We start from the raw sequence: 19,068 nt of genomic DNA, 5'->3' as shown, positions 1-19,068 counted from the left end.
CATTGAATCTGGTGCATGGTGTTCCAGTTTCTTATATATCTGATTTATTAACTCTTACTTTTGGCTTACCAATGGCGTGTGACCATCTCAAGCCTTTCACTCTGTCTATCTGATTGTTCATTTTATATGGAATGTCCTCTTATGACTTTGCGGTTCGAACTTACACTACTTCTTTGTTGCACAAAAACTCTTTGGAAACAAAACATAACACTCGCTGCTTAAAATTTATTACTAAATCTCTCGCTAAATATATACCACACACGTTCAAATATATCGCATGCCTACTCACTATTTTTGCTAAAAAAAAAATCATGTTTTTCAAACACAATCCATTTGACACTTTTTTTACTAACCAGATTTTAACACACACGTAATATATACTCTGATCAATTTTCCAACTGAAAAAAAAACTTGTGATGTCTTCTTGTGAAATGTAACTGTGGAGGAATATGTTGTGATAATTCTCTTGGTATGTCTTCTTCAACTTTCTAGTTTTACAATCAAGGCAAAATTCAAAGGGAGACGCTCCACTACATGAATACAGGGTTTACCGCCATGTTTACCGTAGAGTGTTCACTTAAGGTGTTGGCCTTTGGAGTAAAGGTAATAATCAACCTGCAACTCGCAATCTGGACTCGACTGTCTCGTCTCTATAATAACGAAAAAACAGAAAAAATTCTCAAACCAATTAAAATAAAACCGGGGTTAGCTACTAATTAATTAATTAATTTTCAATTCGTGAAGCAAAAGGATATATGTAAAGGTGAATTAAAAAGAAAAGAAGAAGCTATTGAATCCATGATCCTAGAGTCCTGTGCCATCATCTCCCGTTTGGAAAAAATTGACCTCTCAAACTGCTTGCCGCATGCGTTTGAAAAGCTGCTAATTGTGATGTGGCACGCAAGTGGAATTAATTATTTCTGTGTAGAACGGCGCTCGCTAATTAGTCGTCGGCATGTTTTCACAACTTGGATGTGTATGTAATGTTGCATCGCGGCAAATTAGCATACTATTTATTTGGCACATTAATTCTGTGCATCGCTTTGACTGTTTTGTCTGTTTGTCTCTTTTGGTATGTACATACTTAACATAATTATTTCCTTTACAGGCAGCTGACCTGCTGAGTTCATTGTATTACATACCTATTATATATATATATTTGATACTCTCTATATCGCATCTTAATATTTCCATTCATTACATATATACCAATATATTGCAGTTGAATGTTTTCTGATTTTAGAAAAGTATGCCCTCTCTTAAAGAACATACTCGAGTATACATTTAGAACGGCGACGGGGTGTCCGTTTTGGCGCGCTGAAAAACGCTCGACGCAACGGCCCCCGTCGTCATTAATTAATATTTACACACAGACCACAGTTAATTATATTCGCCCTCTCCTCTATATTTTTAATTTAGTGTCTAAACCGACTAAACGAACACAGCGTCCGTGTGAGAATTAAGAACTGACGAGTGTAAAAAGTCAATTAATGTTTGCGGCGTGACGCGAATTAATGAACGATCACGCCGCTGTAATTGTAGAGAGCCAGATTTAGGCTGTTGTCCCCTAGTCTCGTTCTTAATTGTCATTAAACCTATCGCTAAGTTGCTATTTAATCATGCCAGATGTTACTAGTTGTTGATTATAACTGACATAAAAAGATAATCATACAACATATATATTGTTACTTATCATATTTAATACTAGTACTGTGTGCACGATTAATTATTTTGCTGCTTGTTCTCTTTTTTCATTATTTTATCTGCCGGTGCGCGGACATATCCTAGTATCATGATGCTCCTGGGATGCTCACCGATGTACTAGGAATGACCAATAACATCTTTACAATGTTCTTCCTGTTAGAAACTATACTAAAAATATTAGCCTATGGGTTAAAGGTGAATTTCCACTCGTTTTTATCTTTTTAAATATACATATTTGATATATATTATATACCTCTTTTGTTTTCTGCAATGACGCACTTCAGTTCACGTTCTCTTCTCTATCATACACATTATCAATTAATTATTCACACGCAAACCTGCCTCCTCCTCCATTAATCAGCTAAATTTAAATCGTATAGTGGAGGACTTGCATGCTTACTCATTATCTAATTATTGCTGCTGGGTAATTATTGAATAAATCTTTGGACTTGCCTAAAGTATTAATGCATGCTTAATAATTCAGTAGTTTTGAGCAATATATCCACCCCTTATTCAATCTATTCGCTGAGATCATAATCAACATTTTTTAAGATTCAAGGGCTTTTTAAACGCAGACGCCAAACTTTGATAGCGAATAAAGCAATTTATTCTAATTGATTTTTGATTGAGCTTTCTGCTTCCAAGATGATTTTTGATTAACAAAAAATAAAAAAAAGAGAAGTTTCGGATTATTTTTCAAGTACTCGCATTCGTGATGGTTTGAAATGCACAAATCTGCATGCCGTATGTAACTTTCACAGTGATATACAATTCAACCAACATGCAAAGCAAAATCTTGAGAGCAACACGCAATCGATTTTGAGTGAATCACTGTAAAAGTTGTTAGACTTAAGTAAGAGGCTGAAAAATCGCTTTCATAAACTAAATCTACTTTTAATTATGTGAATTTGTGTGAGTATATTATTTTTCATAGTCAAGCATTCGTTCAATTTTTTCAATAGAGCTCACAATTTCTGGAATAATTTTCCTGAATTTCTATGTTTTGCGCAAATTTTTGCATAACTATAATATTTTTTCGATATATTTCACGATAACATAAGCATTTTTAAGCCTCTCGATAATGGGCCCGCAAAGTTTCAACTGATTTTGCGAGTTCCTTATTGACTTCAAATAAAAACCCTTCGCCTACTAACGTTTTCCTCCCTTCCGCAGAATTTCTTTAAAGACCCGTGGAACACATTCGATTTCATCACTGTGATAGGAAGCATAGTTGACGCGTTAGTAGTAGAGTTTGGGGTAAGAAACAATTAATGGAATTTATTTGGGCATGATAAAAAAAACATTCCTAATCAGGAAAACTCAATCAACGTCGGATTCTTGCGACTGTTCCGAGCTGCTCGTCTCATCAAACTTCTCCGCCAAGGCTACACCATTAGAATTTTATTGTGGACCTTTGTACAGTCTTTCAAGGTACGCCTAAGTGAAAAATAAATAAATTAAAATAAAATGCTAATTTTTTCGCTTATACTTCCAGGCTTTGCCTTATGTATGTTTGCTCATTGCCATGCTGTTCTTCATCTATGCCATCATTGGAATGCAGGTAAGAACAAACTCAGAAATTAAAATGAAAACGATTTATTTATTTTAATTAAGAAAACTATTGGGGGCTTATATTTTACACGCAGAATTAACCGTTGATTAAACGGCAGAGCGCAATGCGAGAACTTTTGAAGTTGCGCGAGAGCAAAAATAACGGACCCGTTCTATCCAATAGACATACACATTTGTTCTCTCCTAGCAGATAAATCTAGACGAGATATTAAGTAGCTGAAAGAGGCAGATATTCAAGCAGAACAAGTGCATGCCCTTGGATAAATGACTTTAGCTGTGAGAAATTGCCAACTGGTCGTTTGATTAATTAAAATTAAAATTTTTTACGACTCGGCCGCAAGTTCTCACTTTAGAGCAAGAATAGTCAATAATTTAGTTCCAGGAGTAGACTCCGTCTATCTATATTAATTAAATAACTACACATCCTTATTGTTATAGGTTAGCATAATCTTAAGAATTTCATCAACAGTTTTGATTAATCTAGTTTAATGTCTTGTTTCATGTTCTCTTTTTATTCTTCTTGGTTGCACTAAAGGTTTTTGGCAACATGAAGTTTGATCCCGATACAGCTCTGAATCGCCATAACAACTTTCAGACCTTCTTTGGGGCACTATTGCTTCTGTTTCGGTGAGTCCGAGTCGGCCCTCGTTTAAAAGCAAAAGCAGTAGCTCGGTCTCCGGTGTAAATTTGTTGAGCAAATCAAGCCCCCGCAATTCTCTCTGTCAGTTCACAATTAGCCAATTTTGCAGCTCAGGTATCGGGCGATCAATGACGAAAAACAAGGTGATTCTATATGTGGTTGCTTTTTGAGCAGTAATTTGAAACAGAGTTTCATTGTTAGTTAATTGGTGTCTTGTATCAATGTCTATAGTAGACTCCCTTGCTTCTTATTTCTCTTACTTAGCTTCTTATAAGACTATATAATCGGAGACTCAATTAAAATCAATGCACATCTTCTTTACTCACCAATTCTTGTGTAATATATAGAAAGGGAAATAAGATGCTCGCCCACTAACCTTTTTGAGATGAGGCATGACTCTTAGCGCTCTGCCAGTGTCTTAATTTGATTCACTGATTAGTTGACCTGACGAAGCCGTATACGATCGCCGACACATCTTTAGACACTGTGTTGCAGTCAAAATTACTTACTGTAAACATTAAGCAATTATATCTCGTAAGGTGCTCATTCCACTCGCGGACCACGCCAAAATTATTCACATGTTCCAGCCGCCTTAATCAATTGGATATCCTTGTGGAGTCAGCAGCTTAGCCATTAGTGGTAAAACTGCAGCAGTATATATTATTAGTTTGTAAAAATGTGCCTGCTACTTTTCAGAAAATTATACATTTTGTTGGATAATTACTTATAATTAGAGTACGTCAGCTCGCTGTATTTGATACTATAATTACTCTGTGTTTAATGGTAGTTGATTCCAAATAATCTTAGTTAACTTAACCGATCCTTAATTAAATGTGCCAAATACATATTAGAGCAGATCTATATAGTTTCCAATACGGTACATTTAGACAATTATCTTGCTACTTCCTGTCCATTCACTAAAATTGTTCATCACCGCTGAACACAATATTTATTTAACGTTCGTTGACACTAATGCTGTACATGTTTCTCAACTTATGCAATTAATTATGTGAACACACTACTTACTAACTCACGCTCAAAGTTATTACATTTTCTTATTTCTCTGTGTGTACATAAACAAAACAAAGAACGTATGTTAGAAAAAAAACGGGGATTTATGCAGAATATCTTAATTTGAAAAAAAAAAACATTATTTGGCCGCAATGCAGTAGATTGATAAGCATTTGGGTGCGTATTTGCCACTGTCACAGGTGTTTGGTAACATAGCCCTCGACCCTGAGACCTCAATCACAAGGCATAACAACTTCAGAAGCTTCGTGCAGGGTCTTATGTTGTTGTTCAGGTAAGTGTGTCGTGGGTAAAATCAGAGAAAAAATCCAAAACAGATTTTAAACTTGATCAAAAAATTAAATTTTTGTTTTTTCAATTTAATTATTCCTTCGCTTAAATCATGTATGATTTCCAGCAAAGTTATTGTTTCAATTTACCTCTCTGCTTTTAATACCTAATTTTATTTTATTTCGATTGACCGCATAATAAAATTTTAAAAGTGGGTGAATTTTATTATCAATCTAAAACAAAAAAATCACTGAAAAAATCACTTTCACCTTGTTGTGTGGAGTAATTGTTCCCATTATACTCTCAAAAATTTGCGATACTTTAATGATAAAACACAGTTAAATTTATTCAGACGTCTTTAGTCGTTTAATGTAGATGCTTTCAATGTGTATTTAGAGATGTTTTTACAAGAGTAGTTTTGGTACTTCATCCACAATACTAACTCACGTAATTCATTACCACAGATTTGAGGTCTGTACTATTGGTTTTTCTTGTACTTTGGTAGTTTTGCATTTTGTTGCGTATTTTGACATAAATTTCATTAAACACGCCACACTCACACGCGCTGCTTTTGTTATTGAGTAATTATTTAGAGGTCATAACATCATATTTCTCTTGGTAAGCAATTAAGTAAAATTTAGCTTTCCTTTAAAAACAAGTCCCTTCAAGTCATAAAATAATCCTCATTTAAAAACATAAAATAGTCCAAATAGTTTAATAAAACTGTTAGCAAATTTATTAATTTTAGATTTTTTCCATTTTTAGAATTAAAAAAATCTTTCGAACTCGTATATCTCATAATTGCTTTCCGACTTGCATAGTCAGTTTAACTTTCCCACTTTAACACTAAGGAAATTTCAGGTAATAATTTAAGGTTTTGAATTTGTAGGTGTGCAACAGGAGAAGCGTGGCCATCAATTATGCTGTCTTGCATAAAAGGCAGACCCTGTGATCCACGGGCACAAAAGCCAGAAGGCGAGGGATGTGGCTCCAACCTTGCTTACGCCTATTTTGTCTCTTTCATCTTTTTCTGTTCCTTTTTGGTACCCGGCCGCGACCGAATGAACCTTCCAGATTACTAACCGACTCGTGTTTTAGATGTTGAACTTGTTCGTCGCAGTCATTATGGACAATTTTGATTATTTAACAAGAGACTCGTCCATTCTCGGAGCTCATCACTTGGATGAATTTGTGAGAATATGGGCAGAATACGATCCAAACGCAACGTAAATGAAATATTATCCTAGTTAACATTGTCAGTCTCACTTGCTAATTTCAGGGGTAAAATATTGTACACGGAGATGTATGATATGCTGAAAAACATGGATCCGCCGCTCGGCTTCGGAGGAAAATGTCCAAACAGATTAGCGTACAAGAAACTGATAAGAATGAACATGCCTTTAGACAAAGATATGAAAGTGCATTTTACGACCACATTATTCGCCCTGATTAGAGAAAATTTGAGTATCAAAGTTCGTTGTGGTGAGTAGATAGACACACAAATTTAGCACCAATTTAAATAACGATTAAAATTCAGCCGACGAAATGGACCAAGCAGACGAAGAACTGCGCGAAACCGTGCAAAACATTTGGCCACTTCAAGCAAAGAAGATGCTAGATTGCCTCATTCCGAAACCAGACGGTGACAATAATTAGAATTAAAAATCAATTTCTAAATTTTTTCAAACAGAGCTAAACAAAGGGAAGCTGACGGTGGGGAAGGTGTACGCCGGACTGCTCATCCTTGAGAATTGGAAGACAACCAGATTTGGCCAAATCGAAGGAGCTGCCGTGCCTGTGAGTGAAATTTCTTTCCTATTGAATTTCAAACCGAGCCTTCTTATTTGGGCTAAGAAAGCCAAATGGGCAGGCTCTCAGCAGTCAGTCAAACTTATATTTTGAAATATATATATATATCTGTTCTTTATATAAACTTGACTATGTGTCATAGTTTCCGTGTGATAGAATATATTATATATTTAACAGATAAACGATATCATATATATCTTGGGTAGACTTAGCGCTGTTAATTAATACACACATAAGACACAATTTCTTTGATTGAACGTCTTTATATGACGATCTTTATAATTTCAGTGATTCACACACCTGTTAGATTCTTTAAATTTCTTTTTTCCAAGATGCAGACACTACTTTTCAAATGTCATTGTATGCATGAACCACAGTAGACTAATGATTAACATATAAGTTCAGAGAGCGCCAGGTCACGAAAATATATATACATGACAATTACTAGTTTCTCAGTTCAATAATCAAGCAAGCCATCCGTATTATTTGCGCAATCTCTTTCTCTCCATCGGAAAAAGTTTTTTTTCCATTCTTGCGGGGAAAGCAGTACTTGCGAGTCTTGGGTCGTTTTAAGAGACTCTCGCCACTGACTTTACTTTGAGTGTGTATACTAAGTGATGGTGTTTTGTGTTTCCAACAGGATGAGAGTGGGGAGCAAACACCCTCGCCTCCAGGGGTAAAATTTCATTATACATCACCCTCTCTCTCTAAGATATTTTTGCGTATGGAGATGCTAACTGTGGTCAAAATTTGTTCAATTCCCAGTAAAAAAACTGCCTTTTGCCAGGCTATCGTATTTCGCTAGCATTAAAAAAGCATCTTCATGCCTAAACTGTAATCCTGCGTGATGAGCTAAATCCGAGAACTTTATATTATACATTTCAGCTTGCTCTCATTCTCTTACATCAGCACTCTCTCTTCTTTAATTCTTGGTGCATTCTCTTCCAACGGAGTTTCCAAAAGCTGAAAGACTTCTGCCTTTGGAGACACCGTGCTATCAAATCAAAGCGTTTCTTTTCAATCTCTATCCACTAGATTTGTAGATTTCCCAAATTTCTATTAAGTTAAATCCCCTTTTTTAATCACACTTTTGATAAAACACGTGGACAGATCATACAAGAGTTTTCAAAATTGAAAAGATGGGCTTTGTTGGTTAGTTGCTAAGAAGTTTTGCGTCCAAAAATGCTCCTCAACTCTCTCTTTATTGGTTATATTTGTTGTGTACTTTTGCCAGTGATTATAATTTTTTCCTATACAAAAAAAAATATGTATTCCGGTGTTGTCTCTTCGGATAAAGGGGAAATGTCCAAAAGAACCAATTAGAGACATTTTCCCTTACTTAGAATATATGTGTAAATCTCTCTCATTTCTAGTGGTTGTTTGATAATATTTATCAATTCCTCTGGTACAACTTCAGTAGAAGGCGTAACTTGCAAGGTGGTAGTTTTAAAATATAAAGTTAAATCACTTAGCCTCATGAGTAATCAACATATAATGCTTCTTAATCAAACTTACCTAGAGCACAGAAAAGCTTTTTAATAATGAATCGTAGTTTAGTAACAAAGTAGACACGGCAATCTTATATTGCTCTTTTAATAGATAAAATTTTGAATATGTTCAAGATAAAAAAAAGTCATTGCCGATGCATTTTTGCCTGATATCTTTCTAAAAATCTACTAATTTTTTAATCTTAATATCCTCACTTTCTCAAATATTTAGTAGCCTGCAAATTGAAATAACTTTGAATACAAAAACTCAAATAGCCACTTCCGTAGATGTTTAATCGTGTGTTGCACGTTGCATGCTTAAATCTGTTTGGTCTGCACGCTCTGTAATTGGTCAGTCTGTGAAGTAGAGGCTATCGTCTGGGTTGAGCTGTTTATACCAGGAAAACTGCAAAACCTTGTTCCTCTGCAGAAGTCATCGTTCTTCAACTGCCTCATGGACATGGCTTGGAATAAGCATGAGGACGGGACGGACGAGGAGAAGGTCGGCCTCACCTCCAATGTAGAGAGAAACGCGAGCTTCAGGTAAATTCAGTAACGACGGGATTTTTTGAAAGGCGAATTTGGAGAACATCGACTCATAAATTTTGCCTGTTTTTCCAGGGGGAACAAAAATAAGGTGAAGGTTCTACTGACTACACCCCACTGATAGTTCTGAAAACCGTTTTGATAATATTTTTGATAGATTCAGTTTTTCCCAACTCAATTCGTGTACAGTGAGCATACTGCTCATTTCAAGCTATTATAGTTGGATTAATATTTTTGTCTATATGAAAGAAAAGAAAATACAGACATAGTCGATAGATTTTTTCAACATGGGCTATTTAGAGCTCTAAACAATTTTTGAGTAGTGATAATACTGTGTAGATTTTTTTAATACAGAAAAAATAATAACTTAGCAAGACTGGAAGCATAAAATAGAAATGAAAATTAGAAAAGTTTGGTATTTTGTGATTTAGATTTTATTTTTATGCTTCTGGTCACAAAAGGGTAGATTTTTCTAGGCGTCTTTTTGTACAGAAGTGATGAGACAAGCTCAGATGATTAGACGAATTCAAAATATCTAAATTATTTAGAATTTCTGATTAGCAATTCATTACTTCTGATCAGCAGTTTGATACAATGTGTTAAATGACTATTAATTTCTACTTGCATTAATTTTAGGCAAACGGTGGGTAGAATTTCACTTGAAAAATTAGCATTTTACTTACTAAAAAATCCAAAGTAATAATTTATGCATATAAACAAAAGTTTGTAGTTTCTTGAACTCTACTACTATGCATGTTGCACGCTCTTTGCATACTCAAATATCTCTTTTGACCATCTCCACTCACTTTGGTATGCACTGTATAAAATTATATCAATAAAATTGAAAAACGGTTCCATCAAAGCATCCCTGAAACAAAATCCCATTTCCAGCTGGTGAGTATTTTGAATAAGTGTTAACAAAATTCAAACTCATTCTTTCTCAACAATCTCAGTGGCAGACTTTCTCTCATCCACTCGATTACAAAACACAACAGACCAATTCGCAATTTCGATTCATTTTCAAAATTCTGAAGCGATAAATTTGGCCTTGCAGACAATGGAACTGACTGATGTAGTTGTGGGAGCTGGAACGACAGCAGGAGCGGTTGCCGGAGGACTCTCGGCGCACCCCTCAATGGAAAGTCTCGGCGACCACGGTCACCTCCAGCCTGACTACGGACATGGAAGGTGCGTTTTCATTTTTATCTTGTTAAAAAAGCGATTGCCCCGATTAAATTCCTGCGAACTAAACCTCCGGAACTTGAAGAAATTATAAATTGAAAAACATAACCAAAAAGTCCAAAACCTTCTGAGCAAAACCTTTAAAACTAACACACACACAAATTGTGCTGGACAAAGGTATGGATCGCCTCCGCACTCTTGTGCGGGAAGCCCTCCACATCCCCAACAAGGTGGCTATCATTCCCCAACACAAGTTGATGGTCACCACGTAAGGTGAGCGGAGCTGGCAATGGCATGCACTGCAAAATATTAGTGCTCCATCAAATCCGTCACTTCTTTTCTCCTTCATTGTATTGAAAAGCTATGAGCCTCTCATTATGAATTTAAAAAAAATGATCACCACAAACACGTCTCCGTGTGTCATTTTCGCATCTGCTTGGAAACGATAATAATTATATACAGCTTGAAACTTTGAGCGTGCAGACGCGAGGCAAAATGCTTGTCAGCATCAGCAGTGGAATGTGATCAGTGTTAATGTGTCCGCCATAAAACAACTGACTTGAGGCTCAATTCATAAATAATAGCATGCTTTCCACACACACACATACACAACAAACACAAAAACGCACACTAAAAAAGCACAACTCATATGAACATACAGACAACCATGATCATTAATCCAACTCACAAGGGAAACTCAAATTAATAAATTGAATAAAAAAATTTGGAATCCATTCACCTACGTTTTGTGAGAATTCGACGCTTTTTTAAAAATAATTTACGCATATGAAAAATTAACAGTTCAAACGTTCCCTTGTTAGTGAAATACCTGGAAAAGCATTATTCCATTCAACACCCCTCACATTATGGAATTCCAATCTCCAAATTTCAAAAATGCATTATTTTTTAAACGCATGCGAAATGAAACGATGAATCATGTTAAGTGTTTTAAAAATAATAAATTAAAAAAAAAATCAAAATAGAAAATTCGAAGAGCCAATGAGAGATCAACAGAATGATCCTAGCATGCCAGAAACCGCCAAAAAATAAAAACGTGTCTGAGCAATTTAAATTTTATAAAAAAATTATCAAACTTTAGCTCGCACGAAACCTACTCTCAAGATTTTGCTGCAGCTCATGGAGCATGTTTCTTTCTCCCTGTTTGGATTCATCCCCAAAAAAAAAAATGTGCTCATTTTGATACTTCTTGTCCCGAATGAAAAATAAACATTTTTTTAACCAATCGCTTATTTTTCGGCACTTTTGCACGTGTGACTCGCAATGTGTGGTCTGGCCTACAGGCACGGTATGCACCGTTCGCCATCCTCAAGGGGTCATCACCATCCACACCACCATCCTGGTTTCAGTGACACCGTGTCCAACGTGGTCGACCTGGTCAAGCACGACATCAGACACGCAAGAGGCCACGGTGAGTTATCATAAATTTGATAAATTTCAAATAAATCCCTTCCGCGCGATTATTATTGTTGTTTATTTGTCCAAATTGTTACATCACATTGTTAACAAACAAATTGTTGAAAAACATAAATTATTTTGGAAAAAAGAAATTGTTGGACAAAACGGCATCACCACTAGCAAGAATTTTGCTAAAACTTCCGAGGCCAAAAAGACCCCATCCGCCGTAGTGAGCCGATTTTTTTCACGTATTTTCTCGTCATTCTCCTTCATAATCTGAACGTGTTCCTTCATCAAACAACACAAAATGATTGCAAAAATTATAAACCTATCATTGGAAACGCATCAGTCAGCCAGAGAATTAGACGCTAAGCGCGAGATAAAATGTTTAGATTGCTGAGATAGTAATATTAAAATATTATTCACGTTTCTGTATTTGCCAAAAAATGATAACTGAATTTTATCTTTTCCCGAGCAGGATCTTGGTCGTTGTCAAACAGCCCAGAGCACTACGGAATGCACTCCAGAAGCCCGAGCCCACAGGGTCACGGAAACCGCTACGTGCACGGACATTCGCACATGGTTACGGGACACAGGGCACCAGGACCACATCTCCATCACCATAGGCCGCTTGTGTACCCTGCAAGGTTGAGGTATGGATTTTTTTTTTTGGAAATCCTCAAACATCCTCAAAGTAAAACTATTTAATGACAATTCGGCAAGGTTCTTCCTAGTCTTTTGAAAACAAGATTTTTATGCATCTTTGTATAACATGCGGAACTCAAACTGGGGTTTGTTACTTTTGAACTTAATAGAAAAGGGGCAACATAATTGCTTCAAAATTCAAAATTACAAGTCAGAAGATTCAGACACGCGGAAATTTTTAAAACGAGTATAATAGACGAGGAGAGCCTGGCCTTACTGAATTATTCACAAGAAACATAAGAAACTCATTTTTAATTTTGATCGATTTCTGTAAATTTTTTTGAAATTTCTGTCTTAAAATTTCATTATGTTTCCTTGTTAGATAAACCAAACAATGTGTGAATATTTGTTCAAATTTGCAGGATGGGTGCTTCCCCAGCGAGACACCAGTACGGCACCACAAGTCTGGAGCAGCGTTCGCGCAGTCCGTCGCCGACTTCGCATCGGCGCCACGGCAGCCAGGCGCCGCACCCGCACTCGCACACGGGCCACTCGTACCCGGTGTTGACGCCCGGCGGTGGACGACGCGGCGCCGGCCGACGGCTGCCGGCCACACCCAACAAGCCGTCAACACTGCACCTTTCGCCGCAGCAGCAGCAGTTCCCGCACCTGAACCGGTCGCCAACGACGGCCAGCAGCAGCCTGCCGGTGCCAGGCGCCGTCAAGCCGGGCGCGGCGCCACCCAACTCAAACATCAACTTTCCCAAGCTGAACGCGTCGCCGACGCACGGGCCCAAGGGCGAGCTGCCCTACATTGGCATCGGCAGCACCGGCCGCCGAATCGTGTCGGCAACCATGGGCCGCTACGAGGAGCCCCTCAGCTTTGAGCAGGCCATGGCCATGGGCCGCGGCGGCCTGTTGAGCGGCAGCGGCCGCCAGTTGCCGTCACCGGTGCCCAACGGCTTCAAGCCCGGCTCGTCGGAGCGACGCCCGCCGAACACGACGCCACGCGAGCAACGTCGGGGCGGCGCCGGCGGCGGCGCCGCGCGCCACAGTGATTCAGACGAGGATGACTGGTGCTAGCCAATGGCCGGCGGGCAGGGAAGAGACTCGTTTTACGCGACGGGAGCCGCCGCAGTGAGCTGCTCCGACTTCGCGCCGCTCATTCCGCCCTCTCCCGACGCCCTGCCCGCACCCCCCAGCTAACAAACCCATCGAATCTGCGTAGGACTAAAGACGAATCTGAGCGAACCCCCCGACCCCCGCAAATTAACCCTCCTCTGTCTGAATCACTAAATGACACACACACTCACACACGGCGAAATGAATCGATTCGGTTTTTGACATTCGAGGTGAATTTCAACGACATGGGATCAACAACACACACACACACACTAATTGCGTACTTAATACTGTAGTTGACCACCACGATTTAATTGTTACTTCACTTGTTACATTATTATAGAGTGATTTGAGCTCGTCGATTTGATTTTGTATGCCCCTCCAGGCGTCGGAAACACATGCAATCATAAGCATAAAAATTTAGTGTGTCTTGCGCCATTGGATTGTGATCGATTAAAGGAGCTGGAAACTCAAAATCCGTGAAAGGAATCTATCAGTCGAGCACAATTTTGAAAGAGAAAATTGGTTTAAAAAAGCAGGTTTTTACTTGAGAAATCGTAAAAGCTGTATTAAATTTTGGCGTAAAAACGATTTACCACAAACTGTTGGAATCATCATTAATCAAATTTTTTCTAATCAAAAAGAAAATTATCTAAATTTTCCTTCAGTTTGCAGCCCCTTTGATGAAAATTTCCGAAATGACACGTGAATTTTGCCACATTATTACTGAATTTCATATTTAATGTAACGAGAATCCTACCAAATTCACCATATACACACGTACACTGCTCGAACTCGACCATTTACTAGAGTAAACCGTATAAGACTCTGCGATAACGATTCGTTTGAGAATAATTAAGTAAAAGGTACCACGAACCACGACACACACAAGCTGCACGTTGGCCAGAAATTGAGGAGTGAAACTGAAACTATTGAAGGAAGCGAACAGATTATAAAGAAGAGAGATTGAAAATCTCTTGTCTCTTCAAAAAATAACTGCCACATATATGCTGAATAATATTTCATACCTTATTAATTACAGAAGGAAAATATACGAGGAAACTTTGCATAAAGATATAATATGGATATATGACGAATTAATCACGAATGCTAATTGTATAGAAACATTATTAAATACATTTATATTATTACTACTTACTACTAAAAACTCAGAAAAACATGCAGCTCCTGCGAATACCTTTTAACGATATAGAATTCACACTCACACACGATTCACTCGTACGAAACCTCCGATTCATTGGCTGCCTGTACGATATTGCATTGCAAGTCCATGCGTAGTGCGATGATTCTTATAGCATTTATTGTCCCCCCAACCCCCGCCAAGAACCCAAGAAAGAACCGCGAGAAACAGTGTAAATAGTATATTATTAAATCCAAAGAGACTTGAAACAAATTAAGCGTTCCAAACTTAAGAACCAAAATGTACGTCTGTTCAAAACAAGCGGCCCACTTCAAGAAGTGGGTAAAATTCTTCGGCATCATTCTGTGAATATCCCATACAAATATTATGACGGTGATGAATGTCAGAATATTGAGAAAAAAAACCAAAGACAGTGCGCGTGTGAGAGCAAGTTGCGTCGAACAAGAACCACTGTACTTTCCGAGTGTAACGAGTATATAAAAAAAAATAGAAGTAAGAAACGGTTTTTCATACATACTAATTATCCTTAATCGGAAAGGGTGCGTGCCGCTGTATATACTACAAATCGAAACTCTTATCGACGAAGAAGGAGATACATTTGTATCGGAAAACTTACTTCATGATAAATCATTAAATTATCGAATAGCGTTTGTATAATGAAGCATTTTTCCGTTCAAAACTACTTCTGTCTCTGATGGTTTTGATGAGCTGTGACATCTCCTCCCTTTCCAATCTACGTGAATTCGAGAAGCACAATGACCCAAGCGCGGAATAAAATCTCTCTTTCTCTGTTATAATAATTGTTGTTTTACGACGAATTGAGTTTACATATTTACGCAGAGTCTATTAAACAAAGTGTTGGCGATTCTTTTATCAACCTCGATAATCAAATAAGCAGTGGATTTCTATCGGTAGTTGTTTTCATTCAAGAGTATATCTATATTTAATGTTGAGTTGTGTTTGCTGTACAGAATGAAATTAATTATCAAAGCGCATCTCTCGCTCTCTTTCTAAAAATATTATAGCTGTTGAATGATTGGACACTCGCTGGGAATGCGAAATTCTAAATCAAAATGCTTCATAAATTGACGAAAACTTTTCGACGCAGGGATGATGAGTTACTCTCATGGAACCACCACTGATTTTTCACAAATTCTTAATTCTTCTGCCACTTCTATGAAATGCTGACTATATATGTTTCTTATACAAAGAAAGAAAATATATAACAAATTAAAACTTCTTGTCCCCATTTTCTGTAATTGTTTCTAATGCATTAAATGAAAAGTTACAAGGCGTATATCGATCGATGATAATTGCTGTACACACCCTAAATCTCTCCTGATAAGTGCTTTTAATATTGAACAAGAAATTGCAAAAATATTTACTGCTTACGAAATATTCATCATGTGTGTAAATAAATGATATAAATTTTTTTCGTCTGTGATATTAAAAGACAATTTTCATGTTGGTATCCTTGAAATATTGACAGAGCATTGAAAAAAGAAAGAAAACTCATCACAACTGCATTCCCTCTTGAACAACTCCCGCAGAACGTGTAAATCTTTGATTGTGAAATGATAAACGGCGCCGGCAGTTGTTAGGAATCTCCTCTTTCCTGTAGCGCATCTCACTAAAATGATTTTCGGCACAAAACCTCCCATTTTTCAAAAAAATATATCTATCGAAATGGTGTGCTTGTGAACCATTTGTTACATTATGAGAATCAAACGAAGCGCCATTGATCGTATATTGGACTCTCAAAATAAATAACCTACGAAAAACAAGCCGTCAAACTATTACTAACTGAGTCAACTGCCAAATACAACACACGATATGTATGTCCTCTTTTGAAGAGAACCATTTCGAACATAACTTTTGCACAATATTATTCGATTTATTAAATTCACTCTCACCGAACACACAGAGATGTTAACGATTTTCTTGCCTGCCACCACCGGCGGCACACGCGAGACCGACTGGTTGCCTAACGATTCCTCAATAGAATGATTTATGGAACACAATTCTTAGCAATGTTCACTTTGATTGATGAAAAAAATTGTTTATAGGGTGCAATAATCGATATCAAACTTTAAAATCTTATAACAATAGATACCAAAAGGACATAAAAATTTACGGAATCGTTGGAAATTTGAGTAAATTTATATACCAATATGCGTTATACAAATATTTATGATTTCCCCAATGCTTGAAATTTATGTATCAGCAATGGCAGACGAGTTTAATGACGCGCTTATCAGCCCAAAACTTTCAAATTCTCATTGGTATGAGTTTATCTAACTTGCCCCTTGCAACTTCAAACTGGTAACACAACTATAGCTTTGTAATAAACTCTCTTCTCTATCTCTCAATCTCAAATGTTACTGCACATAACACACACATAAACACACACAAAAATCAAATTTTCGGTCGCGCCATTTGTTGCTTTTTGCTCCCCTAATAGCAGTCTGATGGCAAGAGAGTTGAAACGAAATAATTAAATTAAAAATTATATACTAACTTGTACTTTGGAAATTACTCTCTATTCAAAGAGATGTGTATGAGTTTGGACTTTCCGCGGTATTAAAACGCAAATTGTATGAAGAGTAATCCTCCAAGTGTATGAAAAAAATAATATACAAAAAGAGAATTCACGGTGGTGTTGATTTGCTGCATTTTTCGGTTCCGTTCTAAGGAATGGATGAGAAGCAACACATTCTTACTTGCACACGCTTTTTTACTCATTTCCGGTAAAACTAACAGTGAAATCGATTAGGATATATAAAATAAAAAATCATATCATAATTACTGCAATGTGTGTTTGACTGCAGTATCTTGGAATATATGAACAAAATGGAAATATTGTTGCAGCTTTAAAAATAATTGTATGGAAACTCATTCTTTCTCTCATCACACCTGTGAAACTAAAGATTTACAAAAGGTATAAAAGTTAAAAAAAAATTATAAATATATCTATAGATCAAACAAAATATTGGAAATAATTTCCCAACTGTAGTATTTATATTTAGTGTCAGGATGTTGCTTGAAAAGTTTTTAAATAAATACTTCTATACTAAACCCCTTGCTTGTTTTCTTTCCACAATTTAAACGAAGAAACTTACTAACGAGGTAACGCATGAATTCGATTATTTATTTGATCACACGTTTTGAAGTTCAGAATATAATGATAATAATTTAACAGAGAAAGTTAGTTCGATTTCTTCATTGTCTCTTCTTGTTGGCTTTAGAAGCTTTGACGGGCTTGGGTTTTTCGCGACCAGAAAAGAATGATGTAATCATTTCAGACATCTCGGGCATGTCGTACTTGGTCATGTTATTCAGTTGCTCCATTTCCTGTTTCAGAGACGCGTCATTATTCTCATGTATTTATTTCTACAAAAAAAAAGCAAAAAAAAAAAAAAAAACGCTAAACCAATTGCGAATAAACTTCTTAAGCCAACCAAATTGTTAAAAAAGAGCAAAATATAAACCGAGATTAGAAAAATAAAAATAAAGAAAAATTGTGTCCTACCTTTTTCGTTTCAGGGTCATTCATCATCTTGGGGAGGACCATGATCAAAACAAGAGGCAGAACCATCATCAGGACCTGGGAATGAAAATTTTTAATTTATTTTTATTGTAATTTTCTTATTAGATATTCTACCATGGGGCTGAACAGGAAGTCTGTAATCCTCCACTGTTCTCGCTGCTGGAAGTATCTCATTCTACCGAGGGACTTAAGCTTCAACGGATAAGGCACCTGAACCACTACTGAGGGTTGAAGGTGGTTCAGTTTGCGAGCTCGGAATTTTCCCTTGGTGTTGATCTCAATTCTGACAGGCTCGTAATAGTAGTTGGGATGCGCTACCTCGACAATATAGGATCCTGAAGGTAGGTTGCTGATGATGAACGAGCCATCGTGTCTGGAAATTATTTAAATTTGGTTAGTGCCATTGATCATTGATGAATGTTCATATGTAAGGATTTCTCACTTTAAGAATCCCAAGTACTCCCCTCCGTTGACCAAAATCCTGGCTTCCCTCTGCCAAGTGCTAGCCGACTCCCCTTCAGCAGGAAAGATGCGACCTTCGACTACGTAGAGCGACTCGTCGTTGTTAGAAAGCAACTCAGCGTGAGAAGCTGCAGCAAGGCAGACCAGGAACAAAAACGTCAAAGTCTTCATTTCGGGCCGAATTTCGGAGCTTGAGAATTCAAATTGAAGCTTAACAGCGTTAACTAGCGAGAGACAGTTTTCGGTATTGGATTTTACGGACAAAAATCCAAACCAGCGCACAATGTTACAGCAAAAATCACACCACTTTCCACAATACACTTGCAACATTCAAGATGTTCTAATAAAACTGGAATAACAAGACCACTCCCCCTTATGTCAGCAGGGCTGCCGGTAGAGTGAAACAAAAGAGACACAAGAAAAATTAAGTGATTAGGTGAATTTGGAGATCATTGTATTTATGACTCTCAATCAA

General features: G+C 37.1%; 2 protein-coding genes across 2 annotated transcripts in view; one reads left to right on the top strand and one right to left on the bottom strand.

The window, feature by feature from the left end:
- Positions 1 to 17,653, top strand: part of LOC132201614 (voltage-dependent calcium channel type A subunit alpha-1) — a 29,896-nt gene extending 12,243 nt beyond the window's left edge. The window contains exons 21-38 of the mRNA XM_059627913.1: positions 493 to 603; positions 2,878 to 2,961; positions 3,019 to 3,135; positions 3,200 to 3,265; positions 5,128 to 5,219; positions 6,105 to 6,258; positions 6,314 to 6,441; positions 6,495 to 6,697; positions 6,753 to 6,857; positions 6,906 to 7,012; positions 7,665 to 7,700; positions 8,942 to 9,054; positions 9,133 to 9,148; positions 10,112 to 10,245; positions 10,417 to 10,512; positions 11,541 to 11,668; positions 12,134 to 12,308; positions 12,723 to 17,653. Of these exons, the coding sequence (XP_059483896.1) occupies positions 493 to 603; positions 2,878 to 2,961; positions 3,019 to 3,135; positions 3,200 to 3,265; positions 5,128 to 5,219; positions 6,105 to 6,258; positions 6,314 to 6,441; positions 6,495 to 6,697; positions 6,753 to 6,857; positions 6,906 to 7,012; positions 7,665 to 7,700; positions 8,942 to 9,054; positions 9,133 to 9,148; positions 10,112 to 10,245; positions 10,417 to 10,512; positions 11,541 to 11,668; positions 12,134 to 12,308; positions 12,723 to 13,383 (2,526 nt within the window). The 3' untranslated portion in view covers positions 13,384 to 17,653. The remainder of the gene's footprint in view (positions 1 to 492; positions 604 to 2,877; positions 2,962 to 3,018; positions 3,136 to 3,199; positions 3,266 to 5,127; positions 5,220 to 6,104; positions 6,259 to 6,313; positions 6,442 to 6,494; positions 6,698 to 6,752; positions 6,858 to 6,905; positions 7,013 to 7,664; positions 7,701 to 8,941; positions 9,055 to 9,132; positions 9,149 to 10,111; positions 10,246 to 10,416; positions 10,513 to 11,540; positions 11,669 to 12,133; positions 12,309 to 12,722) is intronic.
- Positions 17,654 to 17,699: 46 nt separating this feature from the next.
- LOC132202010 (ER membrane protein complex subunit 7 homolog) lies at positions 17,700 to 18,949 on the bottom strand. Its single transcript, XM_059628620.1, has 4 exons — positions 18,574 to 18,949; positions 18,246 to 18,504; positions 18,114 to 18,188; positions 17,700 to 17,935 (listed from the first exon to the last, which is right to left on the bottom strand). Exons 1-4 carry the CDS (start codon positions 18,921 to 18,923, stop codon positions 17,804 to 17,806), a joined length of 816 nt encoding a protein of 271 aa, XP_059484603.1. The 5' UTR covers positions 18,924 to 18,949; the 3' UTR covers positions 17,700 to 17,803.
- Positions 18,950 to 19,068: the final 119 nt, after the last annotated feature.

Source organism: Neocloeon triangulifer, unplaced genomic scaffold (genome assembly GCF_031216515.1).
Source record: "Neocloeon triangulifer isolate White Clay Creek 2 clone unplaced genomic scaffold, ASM3121651v1 ptg000014l, whole genome shotgun sequence".
In the NCBI taxonomy this organism is placed as follows: Eukaryota; Metazoa; Arthropoda; class Insecta; order Ephemeroptera; family Baetidae; genus Neocloeon; species Neocloeon triangulifer.
This window is presented reverse-complemented; position numbering and strand designations above follow the sequence as displayed.

What these genes read in the sequence shown, in the direction of transcription:
- LOC132202010 (XM_059628620.1), bottom strand. Translation starts at nt 18,923, where the DNA reads ATGTTGCAAGTGTATTGTGGAAAGTGGTGTGATTTTTGCTGTAACATT. An exon ending in GAGTACTTGGGATTCTTAAA is followed by an intron (nt 18,505 to 18,573) that starts GTGAGAAATCCT and finishes AATAATTTCCAG; the next exon opens with ACACGATGGCTCGTTCATCA. An exon ending in ATGACCCTGAAACGAAAAAG is followed by an intron (nt 17,936 to 18,113) that starts GTAGGACACAAT and finishes TCTCTGAAACAG; the next exon opens with GAAATGGAGCAACTGAATAA.